At 52.2% G+C, this 25,132-nt stretch overlaps 1 protein-coding gene across 1 annotated transcript in view; it reads right to left on the bottom strand.

Moving 5' to 3' along the window:
• The window catches only part of SMOC1 (SPARC related modular calcium binding 1), a 103,283-nt gene that overhangs the window by 6,847 nt on the left and 71,304 nt on the right, over positions 1–25,132 (bottom strand). The window contains exons 8-11 of the mRNA XM_061998113.1: positions 15,986–16,178; positions 15,075–15,157; positions 11,506–11,611; positions 3,809–4,056 (exon numbers count right to left, since the gene is read on the bottom strand). Coding sequence (XP_061854097.1) covers positions 3,809–4,056; positions 11,506–11,611; positions 15,075–15,157; positions 15,986–16,178 — 630 coding nt within the window. The remainder of the gene's footprint in view (positions 1–3,808; positions 4,057–11,505; positions 11,612–15,074; positions 15,158–15,985; positions 16,179–25,132) is intronic.

Here is a 25,132-nt window from a genome sequence, read left to right as displayed (position 1 = left end):
AACCCAGGGAGAAGCAGTCCTTTACCTAGCAAAGCTCTCACTCTGGTTGAGGGGAACACGCCATTACAGACCCTATCCTGTGTTCCCAAGCCTATGCTGACATCCTGACTCACACTAACCACAGGTAGCTCAGTATTAAAGGTGACAAACCACAGCACCTCAGATCCAGAGAGTGATACCCAAACAGAACCAAGCACTGAAACAGTGGAGCTTGTTTTCACCCTAACCTCCTTGCAACCAGATGCACTCTGAATGTCTTTAACTCAGTCACTGGCTACTCACAGCTCTCTCATGGCCTCCCAGACTGTTGGTCCAGAGGCCAGCAGTTGGTGACTGCTCCTCGCTACCTGCCCCCACAGCAGTCTCACTGAGCCTCCTCATCCCCAGAAGCCTCCCAAGCACACAGGGAACCAGCTGCTTCTATGGACACCAATAAGAAGGGTCCCAGACATCACTATCTCCTTCTCCCTGCAGTGTTTGCTCAGCTCCAGCAGCATGTGCCATGCTGTTCAATCACACACACTAAGACATTCTGATCCTTTTCCTGGACTGTGCTCTTGGTGTCTGGCTGTTGGCACAGACAGTGGCTGGTTTCCAGCCCAGAAGTTCTCATGGCCTGTGAAACATGCCCAACACCTACCATCTGACAAGCTCTTGGATGGCAAAGCAATCACAGGGATCTGAACTGGCAGAAGTTAAATTCCTGTCAGCTGCAAGACGACATTTCTTCACTGTTTAATCCCTCAGCTCCTCTTTGGGCAGGCACAAAATGCTGACTTTGTCCTCTGAGCTTGGAAGGATAAAGAGGTAAAACTCAACTCCAGCATTTGCAGCCAGCACAACCAGTGTAAGCCTTGCTCAGATCTACAGCCCTTCTCCCCAGCATCACTGGACTCCAGTTAATCTTGTGTGCAGCAGCTTTCCAGCAGAGCTTTGGAGTGTGTGTCCATCTCCTCTCAGGGACCTTGTCTTTTGACCAAGGCAGAGCTAAATTTGTTCCTTCACCACAGATGTTTCCCCCCTTAGCTGAGGCTGCTCAGACTGCTCTGATGAACACCAGCTTTCAACAGGCTGCACATCACTCTGTTCTCCTTCCATGACTCCTCGGACACACAGCACCAGATGATGGCAAAGACCATTTCTGGCACACTCTGGGCTACAAGCTCTCCCTACTCGGTTCTAGCCCAGTTTAAGAAGCCCTTCCAGGCCTCTGCAAGCCCTCAAACACTGCCTCTACGTGGCTACTCCACTCTGAGCTTCAGGAGTGGCATTCTGCCTCTGACAGAAACACATGTGGTGTAAGCAGAGGGGTGAGAGCTGTGCAAAGCACTCAGCAGAACTAGCACATATCCCAGCAGCTCTCTGGGTCGTCAGAAGGATGGAAAGGAGGAGAGGTTGCTGGAGGACTAGAAAGCTGCTTTCCTCACTGCAGAGCCACTGCCTGGCAGCACCCATGTATTGGGTTACCCCAGGCACGAGGGGGAGCAGACAGACAGAACTAGACATCTCTAACAGGTCTGATCCTAAGCTGGGAAGGGCTCAGACTCAGGTCTGTCCTTGTCAATACCCCAGTTGAATAAGCCTTATTTATTCAGACTGCCTAGGGCCCAAGAGGCATGAAACAGTACTGATGTACCTGCACCCTGTGCTTCCCTCAAGCAACACTGTTTCTGTGTTTGGATGGATCTGGCCACAGAAAACCCACCACCCCCAAGTGAAACACTGACCACAATGCAGAAGCCTCAACACGCCCCACAGAAATCCGTGTCAAGTCTCCTGTCCAGGATCCTTACAGGTGAGAAGCACACTCACCTGCAACAATAACCCATCTCATTGGAACCCCTGTGCTGCTGGGGACCCAAACCATCCCAGTTTGTTTGTGACTGAGTCCATTCAAGGGGAAATGATGATTTTCTTTGCCTCCCTCCAACCCTTCCTCATCCAACCCGGAGCAGAAGAACCTTCCCAGCAAAGCTCTTGTTGAGACAGGAGTACTTCCATGACAAGTTTTGGTTCCATCTGCCTGGCAGTTTACAGCTGAAAGTATGCCATCAAGAAACTGCTCAACCAGCTCTTGCCTTGGACCCCACAGTGACCTCAGCCCCAGCCCACGTTTGCAGAAAGAAACAGAGAGCAAAGACGTGGTCTAGCTGACTGGCTGCGTGCACCCACGGCCAGGGTGAGGCAAAGCTGGACTGGAGGGGAAACTACTGGTTGTTTCTTAGTTTAGAAGTTCTTGTGAAGAGAAAGCAGAGCAGACATGTCCTCTGCCACCTCATGACTTCTTAACACGATCCACCACAACCTGGCCTACTGCACCACTGCTCTCCCTCAGCTCTTTGCCACCCACTCCCTGCGCTGCAGCCTCCACCAGCCTCGAGGCTCCTTCCACACAACTTGTCCCTTAGTCTTTGATTCTCAAGGCCTCTCAGCTCTTCAGTGGGTATGTGCAGCTGTGTGATACAACCAAGGCCAGAGCCCCTTGTTCACACAGTCCTGTCCTCATGCAGCAGAAGAACCCATGAAGGCTCAAGGCAAATACAGTTGGGCAATGAGGCACTGCCAGCAGCGTCTTGCTCCTCTCTTTCCCCCTCACATGCACTCCATGATTCACATTTTCTTCCTTCTTTTTAAACCCTTTCCCATAAACTAAATTGTGACCAATCTGTTGGCCAAGGCAGCAGATTCCAGAGAGTCCTGTTCCAGGCCAAACAGCAATAAAACTCATTTGGCATCTTCCTTTTACTGGGGAGGTAATAAAGTGAAGGAGCAGGGTTGCTATTTTGGTATGTCATTCCTCAGGAAGGACTGATGACTAAGAAAAAACCTTCCACCGAGCTAGGGAAGCTGAATGCTTCTCACAGCTGATTACTGCAGCAGGCTTATTATGAGAACTGAGATGTTTGCAAAGCACCTAGAAAGGCAACTCCCCGACACCCAGAGGCACCAACCTCCTTCCCACTCGTGCTAAACTCGAGGAAAGAGCTCAGGGAAGGTTAAGCCTGGAGAAAGCAAGCTACCCACCCTTCCCAACTGGCAGGGTGGTTAGAACAAGGACTGTCTGCACAGCCAAAGCACCTGCACAAGAAATTAGTCCCCTGTTTGCAGTCTCCTGCCAAGCAAGTCCAGAGTGACTGATAATTATTGGATCTGGGTTCAGCAGCTTCAATCCTTAACGTGTCTAAAGATACCAGCTCAGTCCAGGTCCCAACAGAGGATGAGGTGAAGATGAGAGAGGGAAGAAAAGGAAGGAGGGTGTGTTGGTTGCTCAGGCACTGGACAGAAAGGAAGAGATGTTGTTCCTATGTCCTGTTTCTCCCCTGATCTGAAAGTGCAGTTTGACTCTGGAAAAGGGCAAGAGCTGAGCCCTGTGCTTGCTCACCAGGTTCTCTTTCTGCACCATCCTCTTTCCTGCACCCTGGACTTTGCAATGAAAGGGCCTGTGGAGGAGGCCTGTCTGTGCTAGCTCACACATCGTGCAGCCCACACGGCCGACAGCAGGATGCTGCGAGCAGCGCGTTACTCAGAGGGGACCTGGTCTGAACTACAGCTTCCAGGGACTTCCACAGAACACCCCAAGCTCTGGGCAAGGCTCAGCTTGCTGCCCTGTTTCTGGACAGTGCTTGGCACAGAGGTCCACAGCAAGGGATACAAGACAGCACACAATGAGCTATGTTTGCGTGGCACTGTTAATCCCACTCGTCTCCCCACACGGATCGGGATCACCTGGGAGAAAAGACTCCTGTGAGGGGCCCTAACTCCACCTCAGCCCTTCATTCCCATGCAGAGGGGAAGGAGAAGCACTCACCACCTTCCTTGCTGACTCCTAGACAGCCCTTCAGCTCCTGAAGCGAGATGGACTTGTCCTTGTTGAGGTCACAGTAGTCGGTGAAGCGCCGGGCGCACTTCTTGGGCTTGGCCTTCTTCTTCACGTAGCGCTTGAAGGGCTTCAGCTCCCGCTTGTTGATGTCGTTGCTGCTGTTGTTGTCCAGCTGGCTGAAGTACCAGTGCACCACCCTCTCCTCCAGCGTGTGGCTGGGGTCTGGCTCGGAGAACCTGCAGCACACAAAGCACAGAGCCCGTGAGCTCAGCCCAGCTGAGGAGCCGCGAGGCTGGCGCAGTCAGACGCACGCTGCACGCAGCCCAAGCCTGCAGCTCCCACACCCCTCTTTAGCTGGGCCACTGGGACAAAGCTTGCCTTAAAGCATCCTCTTAGCGTTAAGAAGGGGCACCAAAAGGTCCCTGGAGACAGACACCCTCAGGAGCTCTGGTTCTTCTCACACCAGTTGCTGAAACTGTCTAATCCCCATAAGATCTCCCTTTGAAGGGCAAACAAGCAACCTCCAGGGTCCCTTCGAGCCCTGCACTCCCACTCAGGATGCCAGCAGGAGCACCTGGCACAGCAGTTTCTGTGCCAGCAACACCCAGACCTCAGAAAGGGAACAAGTTCATTTCATGTACAACACATCCAGCCGTTTGCAAACGTCCTTGGCAAGAGGCAACGTTCCTGCTGTATCTGTTTGTGCCATCTCCACTCCTGTGCTGCCCTCAGCATATGTCGTGCCTCTCACGTGCCTGATTCGTACACAAGAATTCCACAGCAGACAAGCACCACAAACCCGTTAAAAAGCAACACCAAGGGGCTGGCAACTTCAGTTTGCTTCACCTCTCACGGTGACAGCACAGCTCACGTTTTCCCTCTGTGGACAACAACAGAGGGGAGAGGAGCAGGAGGAGAACAGCAGTTTAAGAACAGCAGCACGCCAGTCCCTCTTTGCCCCAGGTGATGAGTGTGCCAGCAGAGGAAGCTGAAATGATGCTGAGATGAGACTGAAACCCGTGGGTAGGTACTCAGACACACTGCACTGGCACTGACTGCTCTAACTTATTCCAGGTGACACTTGCAGCTGCTAATTCCTTCCCCAGCAGTGACAGCAGATTCTGGTAAGGGTTTGGGGTACATTCTAGGTGATGGGCAAACAGGAGCCCAGGTACCTCACCCAATGCACTTTAAGCCTCTCACCAGCCTTCCTTCAGAAACTGGCAGGATACATATCCAAATGGTCACTGAAAGTGTCTTTGTTGAGAGCCAGAAGGGAGAAAATGCTTTTGGCCTTCTGGGGTGACTGGTTTTACCTCCAAAATGCAGCTAACAGAGCCTGAAAATAAACTCCCCACCCTATCACTATTGGTACCTTAAATCCCTACCAAAGGGGAGTGAAAGCAAGAAACCATGCACTGGGGCTTGGCTGGAGGACAGACATCCCCCACTAAGGTCTTCTGGCAGCTTTGACACATGAGGATCCACTTTAGACAGGTGGCCTCTCTATCCAGAGACCTCTGGATCCTCAAAGCGAGGAAATGCTACACAAGCAGGGAGAAGCACACAAACTGCTCACTTCCCCCGAGGTTTTACTTGGAACTGTCTCCACCATTTAATTCCCAGCTGAGATTAGTCACAGCCTCTGCTCAGTGGGATAAACACTGTGGGGGAGGAAGAAGAGGCTGGGGCTAGGTTTGGTTTAGTTTGGGAACCACAATGGAAGGCAAGCCCCTGGAGCCACCTATGGACAAGCAGAAGTTGCACAAGTCTCCCCAGGAAGCTGGAGGAGTGCCCGGAGATTTCAGAGCCTTGAAGCTCTCTGTGAAGAGCAGGATGACAGGCAAGGATAAAAAACACATCCTGTGGCTTGTTTTCATGACATTTATGAACACAGCCATTGGCTTGTCTCCCTTTTGGGAACGAGCTGGCCATGCTTTGCAGAGCAGCATGTTTCCAGCAGCCACAGGGAGTGTCTGTGTCACAAGCATCAGTGCTGTGCTTTTGCCAAGGCAGGGCAACAAAACCCGAGCTTTTGCTTTGCCAACGTTCCCTCTGTCCACACCTTGCCCTGTTCTTTGTTTCCTGGAGGTCTACAGCTGGAGAGGCAGAAGTAAACAGCAGAGCACCTCAGAAGCACGGGCAGGAGGACAACAGACAGGAACACGCTGCTGGGACGCTCGGTCAGGGCTTCAATGTGCCTGTTTTTCAGAGGCACACCAAGGAGGAGCTACCAGGAGAGGCAATTCAGCTCTCTCCAGCACTTCCATAAAGAAAAGCTGGGAAATCCACAGGCTAACACAAACACATTGACTCATGAGGTGATGAAACACCGAGTTTTGCCACCACAAACACGCTGGGAGCTCGTGCTGCAAAGTGCAGCTCGCTCACGGAGCTGAGGGGACTCGGTTTAACTGCTGACACTGGAGGAGGAAGGAAGATGGAGCCATTTATGAGGCTTTATCACTTCCTGCTGGCTGGCTTAGCACAGCAGCTCCTCAGCTGGTTGCCTGCCCCTTCTGATGATCACCCAGAACCCCAGCACAGGAAGGATCCTCATCAAGTGCAGCCCCGGCTCCCTGGCTCCTGCAGTTACATGAAGGCTGAGGACACAACACTGCATCTATCTTGACTTTGATGGCTGCCCCACAAGAGAATGCACCCTCTGAGAAACATGAAGTGATGCAGCTTCCCAGCGCTGCTTTGATGATGTGCCACGACAACCATCACAGCTCCTGGCTCAGCTGGAATACAGCTGGGGGCTCTACTTGTCCTGCAAGAGACAGACCTTGCAGGAGTGCTCCTGGGGAATTTCCCCCTACCTCTGCCTTTCTCTCACAAGAGAAACAGATCAGCCCTCAGGTGCCTCTACTCATTCAGACCACAGAGGAACCAGAAAAACCAAGAGAGAACAAAGCTGCTTTGTACATTCTGTTTCAGCACAGCAACATCTCTTGCTCTAACACAAAACCCCACTGAACTTCAGTCTCTTACTCCACTGCTGTAGCAGCTCTGTAAGCCCAGCAAACACACCCAGCCCTCAGTCTTCTCGTGTCAACCACACTACAGCCCTACTTCTTTTTCTTCCCAATTGTCCCTCTTCAGTGCTCTGTGGCAAAACAGCCAGCCCTGAGGAATGAGTAAGCAGAGAGCTCTGTGCAAGCTGCCTCTCCAAATCCAACCTGCTATTGCTGGATTGCTTCTGTGCATGGCCTGTCCTAACAGACTAGGACAGGGAACCTGCTCCCTCAGCTTTCTTACTCATTTGTTGGCATCAAGCATACAGCCAGCTTTAAGTAGTCTCCTGGATAATGTGCTGTCAGCTCCCCCATAAGAGGGGAAAACTTCTTTCCTAGGTGGCTCACGCATGGGGATATGTGGGTTAGGGTACTGTCACTCCTAACAATGCCATTTTCTGGTCAAGACACGCTTCCACAGATCATCTGTGTACGTGGGGCACAGGCAGAAAGCAAAGAGGCTGTGGAAAACACATGGACATGCACTTCTGTAGCTGCACTGCTTTCTGAAGCAGAGCAAGAACATGCCAAAGCATAAAATAGACAGCTTGAATATGCACTTTGCATGCAGTCTGTAATGCTTTCCAGCCTTGAGGCCCCTTGCAAGAAAGGAGGAATGAACCCAGGGGGAAGGAGCAGGGAAGAAGGGGGGATATGTGGATACAGTCACACAAAGCAGAAAATGCCAGGCATTGCTCAGGCACCGTGTGCAGCGTGCAGCCACCTTATGCTCCACACAGCCCTGCCTCCCAAGTACACTGAAGCTTATTCCTATCAAAGCTGATCCTCTGCTGCCTGAGCACTTTGCAGCCCTGCTGCATCCCACTGCACAGGCCCACAGTGACGCTGCAGTGACAGAAGACACTGCTCTGACAGCAGTCAGCCTCCGAGGTGCCCAGCACATGATCACGCCTGTTTGATCACCTTTGGAAAACTCAGTCTTGGGTAATACAAACATTATGTAGCAGCAAGAGCAGCTGAGGCAGGAGGTAAGGGGACCAAGGTGAGCCTGACATCAGCTAACTGGACTGCAAATAGAGTATAAACCAGGAGGAGCTACTGCAGGAGGAGCAACACTTCTTGATGGACAAGAAGCTGCTAGCAGAAGAAACAGAGGAGAAGAAAAGCCAACTTGGTCCCGTTTCCACTCCTAGCACAGAGCATTTTTGTGGTCAGAATGTCTACAGGAGTTGCAGTGGGTAGGTTTCTACAGCTTGGAGGTATTTTGCAAGGATGCATCCTTTGCCTGGTGCTGCTGCTGAATGGAGAACAGAGAGCAAAGCTAAAGGAACGACAGCGCTGGCCCTGCCGGTGCCGGTGTCCTGGGAGGAGTGAGTGGGGGAAAGCCAAGAGTTCAACAAACTGAGGTGAGATTCAGAATTGTCCCTGCCCTGCTCCCACCTCTCTCTGCCTGTTCTAAAGTTGAGGGCTGGACTCGAAGGGGATTACTCTAATGCCATTGCAAAAGGATCCCGTATTTGCTTGATTATTCTCTCTTTCCTGTAGCCAAAGAATCAAGAAGCCAATAAAAAAGCTAAGCTGTGTTCAGACTAAACAAAAGGGTATTACATAGTCCAAATTCATTACAGGGGATGCATAATCCCTCTGCAGTAAAACCTTAGCCTCCCATTACAGGCCCAGCTTCTTCCTCTCCTCTGGCTAAGCTGTGTGTGCAACAATATTCCAAACACACCTTCCCACAAGACTGTGGGATAAACCATTTGGCAGCTTTACAAACCACCTCCCTTCACTCCTCATTGACTGCTCAAAGGCCTTCCTCTCACATGAACTCTCCCATATCTTTTAATTAGGCTAGAATTTCCACAGGAGCACAAAGAGAACTTGCTATCCCACTTCAACTGAAATGCAATAGGAGCTGGGCATTCACTTCCCTGCACCCTTTGGAAGTGTCAATCTTTATTAAAACGTGGCTCAGCCTCAGAACACCCTGGAGATGTGCTGAGCTGCGCTCGCCTGCTTCAGACTGCTCAACTGGAGCATGAAAGGGAACCTCCAGGGCAATCTTCTGAAGTACTTTTTAGGGCTATTACACGGGAAATAATTGGCGACTTAAACCAAGGGACCCAGCTGCTGTGTTCCATGATAAGGGTGCCTGTTTAACCCTGCATTCCACAGGGCACTCATATTTGTGCTGATAAAAGTAGTAACAGCCACAGCACACACACTCTGGCAACCAGAACTCATCTCTGAACTGGGACCAAAGAGTTTTCTCAGAGCAGGGAGACCCAGACTGTGATTCCCTTTGGGCTATTTCAGTTTGGGCCCTGTGTGATATAAATACACCCAAATCAGAAACCAGACTAAAATGCACTAAAGCAAAGCCTAGGCTTGAAGAAGTGCTGCTCCAAGTCCATGGGAACAATTGCAACACTGATTAATAAACCAATTTCCTGCGAGCTCTCCCTCCCTTGCTTTGCAAGCATCCAGTGACAAGATGTGCCTTGGAGTTCCTGCAGAAAGAATGGCTTTTGCCAGGGGTTCGCTGTTTCAAAAGCCCAAATGAAGCTTGCTTGGTTATTTTGCTGTAACAGAAACCAGGGCCACGAGGAAGGGAAGTCCTCATCTCATTTACATTACTGTAAAGCAAGGGTAACTCAATTAAAGTCAACAGCTTTGAACTTGCTTAAAGGAGACAAGGCCTAGAAGGGATTACAAGGTTGTTTTACACACGCCCAATTAAAGCAAAGAAAGCCTGGTCAGGTTCTCCTTACATGGCCTGCAGCAGCCACAGTGCTACAGAGTCCTACAGCCTCACTTGCCTGCTGCTAGACTGGGTCTGTGTGTGTTAAGCACGGAGGGTACAATCCAACACAGCTCTAGGCAGTATTTCAAACGCAGGTTTCTCCCCATGCTCTTTCCTCCTCCCCCCTCAAAAGCAGCTAACGTGGACATCAACTGCAAAGCCACAGAGAGCTTTGCACCGTAAAGAAAGTCTTGAAGACGCTCAGGCAATGCAGAATGCTCCCCTGGCATGTCCAGGCTGAGACTGAAGGCAGCAGACTCATCTCATCTGATTTCCTGCAAGTCAGACTCACAGAATGGGAATCGAGTTTCCCCCAGGACTGTCACTGGGGCTTCAGTAAGGCAAGCCCTTCTGAAAGACATCAGGCCCAACATTAAAGCCTTGGGGAGAAGGAAGCTGTCACCTCCCTCACGGCTGTATCCTGCCTCAGAACTGCCCTTGCTTTACACAGATTTTGACCACCAGTTGTGAAGAGCTGGGCAGTGACCAATTGCACCAGAAAGGCCTCTGCTGAAAGCTGAGCAACACACACAAAGCTTGGGGAACGCTGGGCAGCAAGCCTGCTGGGTCACACAAGTGCAGGGGGGGATACAGCTCTCATCCCTACAGGACTGGTTTATATTAAGCTTTGTTTTAAGAGCGATGATTACATTGGCTGGGTTTCAGTCCCAGTGCCAAAGATGCCAAATGAATATCAAATACTCTCCAGGGCTTCCCACCACCCCTACCCACTGCATCTGAACCATGGAAATGGGACAGAACGGGCACTGGAATGCTTGTGTCTGGGAGAGAACAGCCTATTTCCCATCCCTGGGGCATGCTGAATCTCATGTCTATAAATACAGACATGCTGGGCACGTGCTCCTAATGCAGTGGGTTACAGAATGTCCATCACACAGGTACTCAGACAACTGTAAGGCTGGAACAAAGGTTCCCAGGCAATCCGTGCTGCAAACAAGGGGCACGGAGCTGCCACCCCCAAGTTTTTGCCTTGAGTAGCTGGAACATGGCACTGCTTCCTTCTGTGTTGTGGAACGGGAAAGCAGAGGATCAACGTGGCTCTCAGTACATTGGAGCAATACCCACAGAGGTAACAATGCACAGAGGCACCCCCTTCACCCCTAACACCCCTGTGAGCACATTAGTCACTGCAGCCTCCCTGAGTGCTAAACTACCACTGGCTCCTTTTATAGTCAGGGGAATCCAGGACCACAGAAGCCTGGCCTAGCTGAGGCAATACAGCACTTCTTTCAACCCCCTCCTCGGTGGCCTGTCCTGCAGCAGCCCTGCACTGCTGTGCAAAGGGGATTTGCTGGTCCCAAGCAGAAGGGGGAGACAAGCCCTCAGTTTTTCTCCAGTTCCCCAGAAACGCAGACTGCTGTCCACCTCTTGCAACAGGCCTGACCTGCTGCTCCTTCCAAGAGACAGAGATGAACAGGCAGCTGGTCAGACAGGAGGGCCATGAAAAACAGCTCCTCTCTTCATTTGCAGCCTGGCTGCAGCCCCACAAGCCAAACCACAGCACGGGTACTGCCAAGAACTGGCTCTGCATTCTTCCCTCCCTATGGTAACCAGCAGGCCACACGGTCTCCTTCAGCCCATTTGCATTTTATTAGGTCTTTTCATGCACCAGGGGACAAAGGAACAAGCCACTTCCTCCCACTGAACTCTCATTTCACACTTCAAATGGCCTGTGCTAACCTTTATGGCAGAGCAGCTGCCAGGGAGGAGGGGCAGGGAGAGCAGGATGACAGGACAGCGCAGAGCCCGAGGATGCAGCCTCAGCTCCTCTCCCACAAACCCAGAGAAGCCTGAATCAGTGCAGAGCAACACCCTTCCCTCTTTCCCTCCCTCCTCCACCTCAGGGGCTGGTGGGACTCAGCCCAAGCGCTTGCTGGACTCACCTCCCACCCCCGGTAGGCGCTGCCGAGTTAATGGCCTGTACCATGTCCGTAGTCAGAGCATCAAGCAAGCTGGTAATAAACTCAACTTTCTTCCCTTCTGGGCAGCCTGCAGAAAGAAAAGAGGAGGTTTAATCGAAGGACACGCAGGATTGGTCTCCCGTAGCCCAGCTCAGCAAGGATCAGCCAGAAGCTCCTTTGTCTGTAACGTGGCAGCCGTCACTGCAGTCCCCAAGAAGAGGCAGAAGCAGCCCACGGTGCCTCTCTCTGCATGGAAACGTGTCCAGGCACACACACGGTCACTGACAATATCTGGCAGGCAGACCCTGTGGTTAGCTCTCTGGCCTCTCCCAGTTCTCTACCAGCACAAGCACAGGGATGTGCTGGAAGCGCCTGGCAGACAGCAGCTCCCATGGTGACGCTGGCGGCGAAGCTCACAAAACAACTCCTTACCTCCTGGATCGTCTCCCTCTGCAGAGACGGCTGCTCTGAGGCCCTGACCCACAGCCCCAAGCTCGCCTCAGCTCCCTGGGGCTTGCCCTGTCCTCTTCAGGCACACAGAGACCTGCCAGAAGCTCCCACAACAGCTGGGCTCTTTGCATGCTCCCCCTGCACGGGGAACACGTCAGGCTGAGCCAACACGTGCTCATCGCCCCCAGGCACCGGCTCCAGCGGGCACAGGGGCTTGCTAAGCCTTTCCATCACCCAGCGCTGGGCTGTCTGCTTCCCCAGCATCACAGCCACAGACTGGCAGGGCCTCCTGCCCTGAACACTGCCAGCCTGCTGTGACACAGCTGAGGTTAAATTCCCCATCTCCTCACCTTTATGAGGCAATCTGTGCTGTTTCCTTGCTTCTTAAAGGAGCAGAAGCACACTTCATTCACATGTATGCTGTAACAACTGCTCCAGCCCCCCAAGGAATGAGCATACCCAACTCCAAAACCTATCCCCCCCATCCTATTGTCTTCTCTTGATGGGACAGAGGCCATCACCACATCCCTCACCTCTTCTCTTTCCCCAAACCACCATGCACTCCCCATTAGCCAGCTGCTTAAGGCAGCAGACACCTGAGGAGTCTCCACCAGCAACACGCAGTGCCAGCACTTTCTGCTCTGCTCAGACAAGCACGTGTGCCCCAAACAGAGCATCAGAAGCCTACAGTGACCCCTGGACAGCTGAAAGCAGCCTGCAAATTCATCTGACAAACCTCCCTCCTCTGCAGCACTACAGGCTCTGCTCCCTGCAACAGCTAACCAACAGTCCCTCTCCTGTCTCCATCCTATGTGCGTTACACACAGCCCTCAGCACTCCTTTGGCACGTGCTCCAGAAAAATGTCAGCATTGTAATGGGTAAGCTGCTGTGGCAGCCAGGGGAGACCACTCACTTAAAGGAGCTTTTTGTTGCAGTAATGAGAAGGTTGAAAACCCATTTGCTAGAAGTCATCTCCCTGGGGCCTCAGCATCTCACCACCTGCAGGAATTAGCAGCTTGCCATTTGCTATGCCTAAGAAACACTTTCCTTCCTTCTTTCTTTCTTTCTTCTGGCCCCAGCCACAACAGAGTTGGTGAAGAGGGTGTGTGGTAGGTGTGCAAGGAGCTGGACCTATGTCTCCCTCACTTTGGCTTCTGCAGGGTCTCTTCACACAGGCTAAGGAACACACTGCCTGCAGCACTTGACTCTGAAGAATGGGCAACACTTTGAGGAGTAAGGTCTGGGCCCCCCTTACAGACCTGAGTGCAAATGGAATCCTTGGTCTCAAACTAAAGCAGGGGGGTTTCCTTAAAATTCAGTCTGCTAAGAAATAAGAGCTGAAAAAACAAGAGAAACATCCTCCCTCACCCACTGCACTTCTGGCCTAACAGGGAACTCCTGCACACACGAGCAGCTAATCAAACCAACCTCAAGTCTGCATCAAAAGGCCGTGCAGCACAGCATCTCTCAGGCAGACAAAGCAGGATCAGATCCTCCATCTCCCAGACAGGGTATTTTTAATGACAGGGACCATCATGGCAGCCAGTGCAGCCAAGCACAGAGCTGAAAATGTCCTCGGGCACAGAGAAGTGGCTCGAGCTGAGAGAGGAACTCTCCTGGAGTCTGAGGCTGGGACCAGAACACTACAGAGCACCTTATGTCCTCTGCATCAAGCAGTTCCTGTGCCCTTGTCCAGCTGCAGCACAGAAGGGGAGGGGAAAGGGAAAAGAAGTCACACTGTCTTCCTGAGAGACCAGAAGGAGTCTCGATGGTAAAGCCTAAGAGCAAAGGATTTTCACAGAGGAGTTGTGGAGAGGCAGTGGGGAAGCGTGGGAAGAGGCAGTAAAGCAAGGGGAGAAGGGCACAGGGAAGAAAGGAAGTAAGCTTACTCTACTTGAGCATTATTTGCTAGGAAACAGCCTCATAATGCAGCCATGTAGCCCCTTTCCCTCCCCCTGCTCCCCACAAAGTGATACTTGCACCAACTGTCCAACTTCACTCACGTGTGAGAAGGAGGCAGGGAGGGAATGTCTACAATTCCTACTGCTGAAAACGAGTTGCTGCAGGGAAGAGGGACCTGCTGAGCTCTGAGCTGCTAAGCAGAAACCTGCAGGGCTTGAGGTCAGGAGCCAGCAGGAGCAGAATTAGGAGGCACAGAAGGCAAATCTGGAACAAATCTAATTTCCTTTGCTAACCTGCCCAGGGACAACTCACTCCATGCTAGCCCCAGAAAGAGCCAGGAGAATAGGAAGTGCATGTGGAGCTACCAGCTCTCTCTGCAGTTCTTGGGCTCCATCACTCCCTTGTGGTAGAGGGGAAGCCTCTGTAGACACCAGCAGTCAGCCACCTCCCAGAAGAGCAAAGGCTGAGCTGTCAGTGAGAGCCCCTCACTCTGCTCCTCAGGAGGGCAGTGGGGAGGAAACACCAGAGCACAGGCAGGTAGGATGGCATTAGAAAGAGCTGCACAGACACCTCTGCCCAGCACACCTTCCTCGTAGGAACAAGGCAGGCAAACAGCAACTGATGGCTGAGGGAAAAGCAGAATGTAACCCAAGCAGCAATGGGAGATAAAGTTGGTCCCAGGCAGAAAATGAGGGATAAATGCCAAGTGAGGAGCCAGCAGCAGTTAAGGGACCTCAGTGCACCAGGAACGCTGCCCTGCCTGGTCTGTGAAGTGTCAGGGAGCCAGTTGGTCTGCTGACAATTGCCAGCTGTGTCCTCTTTCATTGCTCAGGGGCCACCGAGCTGCTGAAGAGCCCTGCCAAATGGAAACGATCCTGTCCTGGCCAGGCTTTGAGGAACAACCTTCAATGCTAAGCCCGTCCTTCCCCCAGGGGACCTCAGAGCATTCGGGTTTCTCTCCTGAGGATCCCAGACGTGTTTGCAGAGGGCAGGCAGGCAATGCAACGGCCCCCAGGCCACTCCCAGTTCACTGCTGAACCTGATGTGATCCAGCAGCAAACTGAATAAACCCCACGGTACCACGTGCACTGGGAGTGGGGGGAAGCCTCCCACCTCCCCAACAATATCCTTGGCCTCTTAAGAGTCCCAGGATGAGCCAAGGGAAGAAGAGCAAGACAGGATCTCGTTCCTCTCTGACCTGGAAGTTCTCTGTCCTTGAATGGATCATCAATCTCTGTGCTCTTCGATCTGGCATCGCTTTCACACACGGGGGTCTCATAGCTGAAAAAGGAGAACAGCAGATGCTCAACTATGTGATGAAACAGCTTTAACGTCATCAGATGGTTGCTAAGGGCTTGTGTCTTATCTGCTTACTGCAGGGGGAACCAAACCTGCCACAGGCATGTCATTCCCGAGCATCTGTCTGCTTATGGACAGTCAGCAACAGCAGCAGAGGTAGAGACAGAAGGAACAGCCTGCTCTGAGTCCAGCAGCAGCTACCAACCCAAGCCCCAAAACAGCACAAGGCCTTTTGACAACTCCTGTGGGCGCAGCTGAGTTGTTTCCCAGAGCTGTCCATGCTGTGCAGAACCCCTGTAGCTAGCAGAGTTTAGGTCCCAGCTCCCATTGGCCAGTTTTGTAAGTTGCCAGACCTGTATTTTTTCCCAGAACCCCCAAGTGGCTTTTGGATACAGAGTCATTTAAAGAGAAGACCTATCACTGGTTCAGCAGAAGCTGTCAGTGCAGAGCCTGCAGCCTTCTGAAGCCGTGCTGGTCGGGGCCCACGTGGCACAGCATGGAGCTGTAAAGCAGAGGATAACGCCACAAAGCCACACGGCCTCCCGTGCCCGTGAGTGCTCCTGAGCCAAGGCGTGGTTCCTGCTGCCACCCAGTCAGGCAGCACTCAAGGGCTGCTTTGCACGGACACAGAGGACAGCAGGGCAGCAGCTCCCACGCAGCAGCTCCTGCAGAGCCCCACTCGGGGCGCATCACCCGCAGCGTCGCCAGCTCTCCGGGGAAGGCGGCACAGGGCCGGCCGCCCCAGGAGCTCGTCCCACAGGGGAACCACACGCCGCTGTCCCTCCTCACGGCCAGGCCCGCAGCTCTCACCGCGTGGAAGTGCCGGGCAGGGGGCGTCCGGTGTCCACCAGCACACACCAGCAGTAGCCCGTGGACTGGTGGCACTGCACGGGCTTGTAGAGGCCTCCGGGAGCACACTCGGGGATGACGATGCCCTCGCGGGGGTTGTGCCTGGCCTCCTCCAGCGCGCTCTGCCTCTCCTGCTCGCACGAGTGCACCTTCTCTGGGAGGGGACAAGGAAACAAGCGCAGCAGTCAGATGGAGATGGCCTTCCCCAGCCCCGCGGGACGCCAGCCCTGCCAGCCTCTCCCTCCGCACACCCCCCTCTGTCCACGTCCCTGGGGACTCGTGGCTCCCGAGCTTCCCGTCACCCCTGAGACACAACAGCATCACAGACACCGGCTGCCACGTGCCCAGGGCGGCAGAACCACGGAAGCGCCCTCCTCCTGGCACAGGGGTAGCTCCCTCCTACTGCAGCCACGGGAGGAATGTTTCCCAGCTGTGGCTTTGCACACCGAGAGATCCTTAACTGCCACTTGTGGTTAAGTGAAGGAGGCAAACACCTCACTGTCCTTCCTCAGCCTGCAACACGCTCTTCCCTCTCAACAGCATCTCTGCAGCACAACCCCAGGAGCAGCAGCACTGTATGTGTTAACTCAGCCTCCTGCAGGGCAGGCAACAGCTGCACACAACTGAGCAGGGAACTCAATGGTATGCTGCATTCTACCCACGCTGCCTCCAGCACTGTCCTCACCTGGAAAAGAGAGGGCATTCCACGTGGCTTCCTACTGAGGGGCAGGCAGCACCCTGTCCCTTGGCAGAGTATTATGCAGAAGAGGTTATTTGCAAAGACATCATGAGCCAGAGAACAGAGCACACAGGTGGCACAGCCATTAAATTGGGGAGAGATGCACAGAGCAACTGCTGAACGTGAAGAGCTGTTCAGCTCAACAGCCAGAAGCTCTTGGGTACAAGCATTCCAGCCCTTTGAGGAACAGAAGTGCTTCAACTTCAGAAAACACTGAAGGAACCACAGAGGGAAAGCAAGCAGCATGCACACAGGACAGCAAGCAGTCAGGCAGCTCATCACAGGACTTACAACATGCCTAAGCCTATGGTACAGAAAGACAACAACCTAACTCCTACCTCGCATCCTCAGGAGAGTGACAAAGCCCACAAGCAGGAACAGTTGTTCTCCCCTTTTCATCTGCTTTTTATAAACCAGCCACACCATGTGAAATTCCTTGCCACAGCCAAGAACCCCCTCAAGCTTCCAACAGATAAAATGCTTCAACAGTGGCAGGCAGTGACAGCACAGGTCCGTGCCACACCTGCAGATGTCAGCCAGCAGCCCTGGTGTGACCCAGCACCCTGGGGCAGGCTCAGCACACAGCTGACACTGCTCCCCTGTATGCTGCCTGCCTGCCTCTGCTCCATCACTTACATCTTACCTTGTCTCCAGAGGGCAGTTTTTGTTCTGTGTTTGGGGAACAGAAGAGGTGCTGATTCACAACTGGAACTCCTCAGCTTGGTAGCTGCAGGTACCATGTAAAAGCCTGCACAGCATCACCTGAGTGCAGCATGCTTGGAGTGCACATGCTTTGAGCACCACAAGCCCTTTTACTGGGTTCTAATGGAATGGTCTCCCTTCTCCTCAGTACTCCAGATCGCTGTGGAGGCTGGGGACATGGAGGGTACCTGAACTTTGCCACACACAAATCCACACAACCCAAACACAGAGTAAAAACGTTTCAGTGTTGGCAAGTCTGACTCAAGCAAAGAGAAACTTGATCAGGAAGGAGCAGGAGGGGATAAAGTCAACAAAAACCGAAAGGGATCTCAAGCCTCAGCTGATATTTAAGCTGACTTCACTTTGCTGACAGATTTCACATTGGGAAGGGGAAAAAAAAGGCCTCACGACTGTTCCCGAGCTGTACATGGACAGAGAAGTCATTGAGCCAGAGGCCTGCAGGCTGCTTAACAAACCACTTACATCACCAGGGGCCCCGCTGCCCCCAGTCTGCAGTTCACACCTTGGCCCTCAGGTGAGGAGGATCACTCCTTTGGGGAAGCAAAGAACAGGGGCAGCCTTCCCCAGCCTCATTTTATAGAAGATGCAAAAGAAAGTGGAACAAACCCCCTGGTGGAGTGAAGGACATTCCAGGGATTTTTCTATCTAAATCCCCAAAGCTTCCTGAGGGCACAAAGTCCAACCCAAGGTCTCCCAAGTCTTCAGAACCAGAGGGAAGTGAGGGGGGTTGTGTGTGTCAGAGCAAAACCAATACACTTGTATTGACATCAGGGAGGAAAAGAAGGAATAAATGTCAAAAGCACAAGCTTGGAGAAGGACAGAGGAAGAGGACAAACACTTCTTTTCCCTGTGTATTTCATGTCTTAATCAGCTGTGGAGCAGAACCTTGCAGAGACAGGCCTGGAGTCTGTATTAAGTGAAGAGCAGTGGTTTTCTCCCTTTCACCACTGTGCCATAAACTTTTACTATGACATCCTGTAGCTGGTTCTGTGCCCTGACTACTCGCTGCATGTGGGACACTGCACATCTCTGGTTCCAAGTAAAACTGGCTCCAGTTAGTTTTGTTTGCTGGCCCTACCTGCTGCTTCTGGACAATGAAACAATAACCAGTTTGCAGTGTCCCCTCCTGGCTTTACAGACGCCTCCTTCAACTTGCTGAAGAGCCCCAGCTGACCCAGTTGTTTCTGTGATCCTCTGAGCTAGAAGGGCTCAGAACAGCAAACACATTGACACTAAATGGATGCTTTGACTAACAGCCTTGTGGAAAGTTCCTTCAGTGACATCTGTCTGCTAAGCAGAAAAAACTATTACCTAGCACTAGCCCCTGGAGAGGTTTTTTTCCTACAGGCTACCACTCTGACAGCACTTAATTCCCTTACAAAATAAACAGCAATATTAACAGTTGGGGTCTATTTCAACAGCCAGCAAAGTCAGCTGGGAAACCCATACCATCAGCTGCCCTAGCATGGGACTTGGCATGAACTGCACACGCTGTCACCCTGAAGGGCTGTCTCACGGGTAATGAAGTGACCATCAAATGCTCTCCCAGCTCCAGGGCACTGAAGTCAGCCTGTTCCACTCACACTGCTTACTGGAAACTTGCTGGTGTTGCCAAGGCTGGGTTCCACTGGGGGACAGTGAAAGCCTATGGACCAAGCTAGGACGTTCCATTCCAGCTATGAAATTAAGCTGTCATCTTCCAAAAGAATTTCCTGTTGCAGTTAATGGGGGTAGCAGGCCCAAAAAGATAAACCAGGCTTTCCTTTCTGCTTCAATATGAGACATTTAGAGACAGCAGAACACCTGAGACAGCGAGTCCGTGGCACACCGACAGCCTGGCCAGCACCAACAGCAGCGTTACACTTGGGGTTTATAAAGCCATCGTCACGTCCCCGTCTTCTGCCATCTCTGCTTTGACTTAAGACATTCATCAGCAGAGCAAGCTGAGTGACACTTGCAACCTGAGCTGCTGCTGGAGAGGGAGACCCTGGGGAGACACTGGATCCAGGTCACAACAAACCCAGGAACAGCAAAAAGCCCCCATGTAGGGAAGGCACAGACACTCAAACAGGTACAAACCACGGGCAGAACCACTGGCAGGAACATCCACTTCACCTTCACTGCTCAGCTCTGAAATTCTGGTGGTCCCTTCTGACCCCTGACTGCTTCTAACACTCCTCAAAACACTTGGTGGAGCGGTGTCTCTGAGGTCATGAGCTGCTGCAGGACAACGGGGCTTGGGCATCTGCAGCTGAGCGTTACTGATGCAACAGTTCTCCCCCCAGTAATGGCCTTGTGGAAATCCATGGCCAGGTTCATACACAGGCCTCTCAGTCCTGGTCCCCCAAGCACACACATTCAAACACACACCTGGGGCCTGCACAATAAACACAGAAGTGATGGGTGAGGTGAGGGACTCATCTGACTACCTAATAAACTAGATGGTCATTAAGGAGATGGGGTGCTTGTCTACCTGACAAAGCTGTGAGGACAGGCTGTCTAGCAGCATCTAACCCAAGGCTCTCCTGCTCTGCTTGCAGGGCTAGATGCAGTCAGCACGCTGCTTTGGGGCCAGGCAGCCTCTCCCCAGCTGCTCTCCTGACACAAAACAGCTCTCAGTGCTATCAGAGCCAAAGGACAGAGGTGCAGGGATGCTGAGGGTGATCAGGGTGAGGAAGATCTGCCATCCACCCACAGCAGATGATTTCTTTGGAATGCTGTGTTCCTGCACCCCATTCTTTACTTATTAAAAGAAGAGGGAGACTGACACCAAAACCAACCACCTTGGAGAGATCCAGACACAGCAGTCCTTCCAAGTCAGGCAAAAGAGAGGCTCTGACTTCCCTCTGAGCTTCTGCCTAGCCCCAGTGAGCCTCGGAGCTACAGGCTATGCCAGGCAGGGCAGCTTTCCCTCTCTTGCCCTCTCTCATTTCTTTTGACCAGGGAAAAACTTCCCATGGAGTTCCCACAAAAAGCTTTGGTTTTAATGAAGAAGCATTCATCAGAAGGGGAGGAGAAGGTCTTTTACTGAAGGATTCTGGACCAATCCCCACTGTTAGTGCTACAGCTGGGACCTGCCATCAAAATGCCATTTAACCAAGCCACACAAATGCCTCTCTCCATTTTGTTTTGTTCAACTCTCATCTTCCCCCTCCATGAGGAATCAGTGCAGCAGAGAACAGAAGGCAGCAGTGTGGCTACCTAGTGCCAAGTTCCCTCTGGCATCCCGTGCCAACCCAAAAGTGAGGACCAAGTGTCTTTGTGCCTCAGTTTTCCTCTCGGAGAGGGAAAGTGTTTGCCTGTCTCCCAGGGAAGCTTCATTCAAACACTGCTGATGCCTCATTTTAACTTTATCTTTACAGTGCTCTGGCAGGGAAGAGGAGCTTGAACCAGTTATTTATCATAGCACGTACACCAGCTTAAAGGGTCCTTTTACAGGGCATAAGGGTGCTCTAATGTGAAGAGATGCTTGGGAGAACAGATGCCTCATCCCAGTAAGAAGCTGGCAAAAGCTGGGGGTAGGAAGCACAGTGTCCTTCCAAAGAGAAAGTCTGGCACAGGCTGTAACAGCAGCTCCAATCTGCATCCCTTCCACCTCAGAGGACAAACCCTTTGCAAAGCCTTGGGCATGCACATGCACAAGGGCTGGGAGGACGAGCAAACCACGTGGTGACTAGGCACTGGCTGCCCATCCCTCGAGCAGGGCTGAGGGTGGAGGGAGGGAAACAACCCTTTCTGTGTTTACTAGGAGCACAATAACAGCTGAGCAAATACAGCTCCTGGGGATACAGCATAAATCTCTCGGCACCTCTGGTAGCCAGCGGCACTGCTACCCACCCCACCCTCCTCTGTCTGGGACCATGCTCCTTCCAAGGTATGCTGGCTAATGCAAAAGTAAAGAGAGAAACAAACCCTGCAGGTGCTCCCACATGACAGCAGTTGAGCAGCCCTTGCTTTGCCTTGGTGCTCCCACAGTTCGTTTCTCAAGGCAGGGGCTCCAGAGGAAGCAGAGGTCACCACGCGTTCTGGTGCTGAGCAACTACAATGCCAAGCTTCAACAGCTGCCTTATCACTGGTATCTGGTTTTAAATGCATCGTTCCCAGTGGCTCATTACACTTCAGCTATCCAGGAACACAGCCTTCCCCCTGCCTTTTTGCTCCTGCCCAAAGCAATAAAGCTGCACTGCGCTCCCACCAGCGTGACACGACCAGAAGACTGTGCAGCATCTACCTGAGCTTCAAACAAGGAGGAATGGCTGAAGGAAGCACTGAGCCAGGGATCAGAGGGAACTTGCTGAGGGACTTTGTGATGCACAACTTGTGCTCACTTTGCAAACCTGTGAGTCCTGGATGCTGCCCAGCCAGGAGTTCTGCTTCACAGGGTTTCCAAAGCAAACAGGAGCAGCCCTGTAGCTCTACCTCGACTGTCCTTCAGGAAGCTCCTTCTACAGCTTCACCTTTCAAGCAGTCACACAACCTTAGTCCTCCTAGAGCTAGAGCCAGACTAGCTGAGGGATGGCTGAAAGAGAGCAAACATTTACCTGTCCATCCAGGCTGCACTAGACAGAGCTCTGATTAAATTCTGGTTCATCAGAGTTGGAGTTGTGTCATTCTCCCAGGCAGAGGAGGAAAACGCACCCTGCACACAGTTACTATGACACAGCTGCCTAATGCTGCAGGTGAAGAAAAACGTGCTCAAAGAGGACAGGTCTCAAAAGCTCTCAGTGAAACAGTGCTTCAGGATTGAAAGTGATCCAATGAAATCCTTGTGTCCAATTAAATCAACCAGTTGGCTAGTGGAACACAGCATCCAATTTACAGACTGGAACTCGGCACAGAATTCCAAGTCACCTTGATAAATGGGTTGAAAATCACTGTGGCCACAGCTGACAAGCAGACACCATAACAAGCAGCAAGGAGAAATCCAGGGCACGGAGAGGAAATGAGTGGCGAGACAGCAAGACTTGGAAAAAGATGGTCAGGAGCTTAGGTAGCCCACAGAGTGTCTGCAGCCTCATGGCACTGCAAACAACAAACCAAAGCAAGTACATCTTGCTGTGGGACGAGGGCCTCACTAAGAAATGGGCACTCCAGAGTGGTGAGCCTTTAAAACAGCTCAGCTCCAGGCACTGTGCTTTGAGGGAGAGGTGCAGAGCTTGTCAAGAGTGGAGGAGAGAGCAAGGGGAACAGGCAGAGGTCTAGGAAACCTGATCTATGAGAAAAGGCTGAAAGAATTCCATTTGTTTAGTCTGGGGATGACATTCAGTCTTCTGAGACATGAAAGCTGTTACATAAAGAAAAAAAGATGGGCCCAGATGATATTTTCCTTGCCCAGGGGTAGTCTGAGCAGCAGCCAGCTCACATGGAGGTTTGACACCAGCAAGCCCCAGTGAGTAACTGCTGCCTCACTGGAGGAGGCACTGGGCTCCCTGTCGCTGCATCAGGAGCAGGTTACACACGACAGAGCCCCTGTTAACTGGATGGGATCCTGAGCTACAACAGGGGGAAAACACACAAGTAAAACAGCCCTGTGGCACGTCCTCAGGTCTCTTCCATTCTCCTCACAGAGACTGAGAAAGCTCCAGCAGATGCTGGATGAGGCAACCTCTTTGCAAACACAGCCTCTAATCACAAAGACATTTGATTCAGTTTAAGCTCCCGGGTTCTGGGGTCTGCTCTCTCTGCCTGGCTGCCCTGCTCTGTGTGACAGCTGGATCTGTGCAGCAGCCTCACAGCAACACCACTTTCTGCAGCCTCAGCAGAGAACATTTGGCACCATCTTCAGTCCTTCACGTCAGGACGGTTCCTCTGCAGCACAAAAACCTTTCAACTGTAGACACTGCCCTTGTGACTTTGAGAGGTGCTGCCCAGAGCCTGCAGTTTCGCTTCCCCAGCTCCTCTCTTCCATCCCCCACAGTTTCTAAGCACCCTTGGCTTAGGGCATACCTAGCTTTGAATTAAGCCCCCTGTCTGTAAACACATCCCTTTTCCCCAGGCTCTGTTCTCACCACACTCCTTCCACGCTCAGGGATGCCACTCAATACAGTGGGAAGCCACAGGCGTTTCCACCAGAGCCTGAACATTGCTGGGAAAGCCCTCTCACCTCCACACCTGCTCTTCATAGTGGCTGGAACAACTGTGGCACAACAATTGTGGGAGAACCTGCCTGCCTCTGCTGGCTGGAGGACATGAGCACGTTGTTTCTCCAGCACTGCAAGTGTGTAATTAACTGTCAAGACCAGTGTTCCTAACTCCAGCAGCATTCCTGCTTTGTGCTGCTGCTGGGTGGGCGTGGGGAAGAGAGACAGTTCAGGTGTGACGAGTGCAACGGCAGATCAGCTTGTTCCTGGAGCATGTAGCAGAGAACTGCCTCTAGCAGGAGTGCCAGCCCTCATCCTAGGCACTTAGCTTTAGCCAGCTGTCTCCAGGCAAGATGTTCAAGCTTTAGAAGGGCAATGGCATAACATAACAGAGGAACTGGCCCCACTTCATCAGTTGCATGAGAGAGAGATGGCCCTCTTCCACACTCTGGGCTGAAAAGCAAGGGAAGACTACAGAGTGACACTATAGCTCAGGTTAGTGTTCTCTCCTCTGCTCTCCTTCTCAGGAGGTTTCCACACCCAGCTGGACACGTTCCTTGTGACCTGATCTAGGTGGGAGCTTTGGCAGGGGAGTTGACTGGATGAGCTCTAAAGGTCCCGTCCAGCCCCCACCACCGTGTGATTCTGTGAAATGGATGTCTGAAGAGCACATGCACACACAAGCCTGTGCTGAATGCTGCTATTATGTATAGCAACAAGCACTTTGCTGCTGAGGAATTACTTCAGTAAATCAATGCAAGCCCTCCAATGTGAACCAGCTTCTGCTAAAAAGCAAAACAGCCCCCATAAGTTGACCTCTCCAGTCTCTGCTTGTCCCTGTACACCCAGGTAACGCGCTGGAGCCAATTTCCTTTCATTTCCCCTCCAAATTCTCAGTGTTTTTAAAGGCAGGGTTGCTTTTTCCCCTTTTAGCCCAGCTTCTCACATCTTTGCCCCTCTCCTGCTGCTCCCTGTCCCCTCTCCTTACTGGCAGCAGTAGAGCAGCAGTTATGACTCCATGTCTGGAGTAATTTGTTTTCACTCTTTGGGGGATAAGGAGGGGGGAGCGACGGAATTCTTTGGGAGTGATTTATCACACAGCACTCAGGGGGAGCTTCATTTATTTGCCTAGCTGCATATGGTTTAACACCTAGGGTTGCATGCTGATTATTATACAATGTTATTTTTCCCACTTGTATACTTTGCACCTTTTCATAGAGCAGATTAACTGGTCCCCAGTGGAGGGTTATTTATGGCTGTGTTTGCTGGGCTGTCTGGGAAAGGTCCTGGGTCCTAGATTCTTCCAGAGTCCCTGCTTCTGCTCTCCCCTACGTGCTTGTGCTTCCCTCTTCACACCTGCCACACTAAGACTGTGGGAGAATCCCACCTGGGCATCACATTTATCACACCTTCCTGCAGGAGGGAGGAGAGACAGAGGCCTCCCAAGCAGAGGCAAGACAAGAAGGGATGGCTGAACCACAGAAGGAGCCAGAGGGAAAGGAGGGGTACAAAGTAAGGGAGAGGTAGCACCCTTTGGCTTGCAAGGAAGCAGGAGCTCAGAAGAGC

Source organism: Colius striatus, chromosome 6 (assembly GCF_028858725.1).
Source record: "Colius striatus isolate bColStr4 chromosome 6, bColStr4.1.hap1, whole genome shotgun sequence".
NCBI lineage: Eukaryota > Metazoa > Chordata > Aves > Coliiformes > Coliidae > Colius > Colius striatus.
The sequence above is the reverse complement of the archived record's forward strand: the minus strand, read 5'-3'. Positions and strand labels throughout refer to the sequence as shown.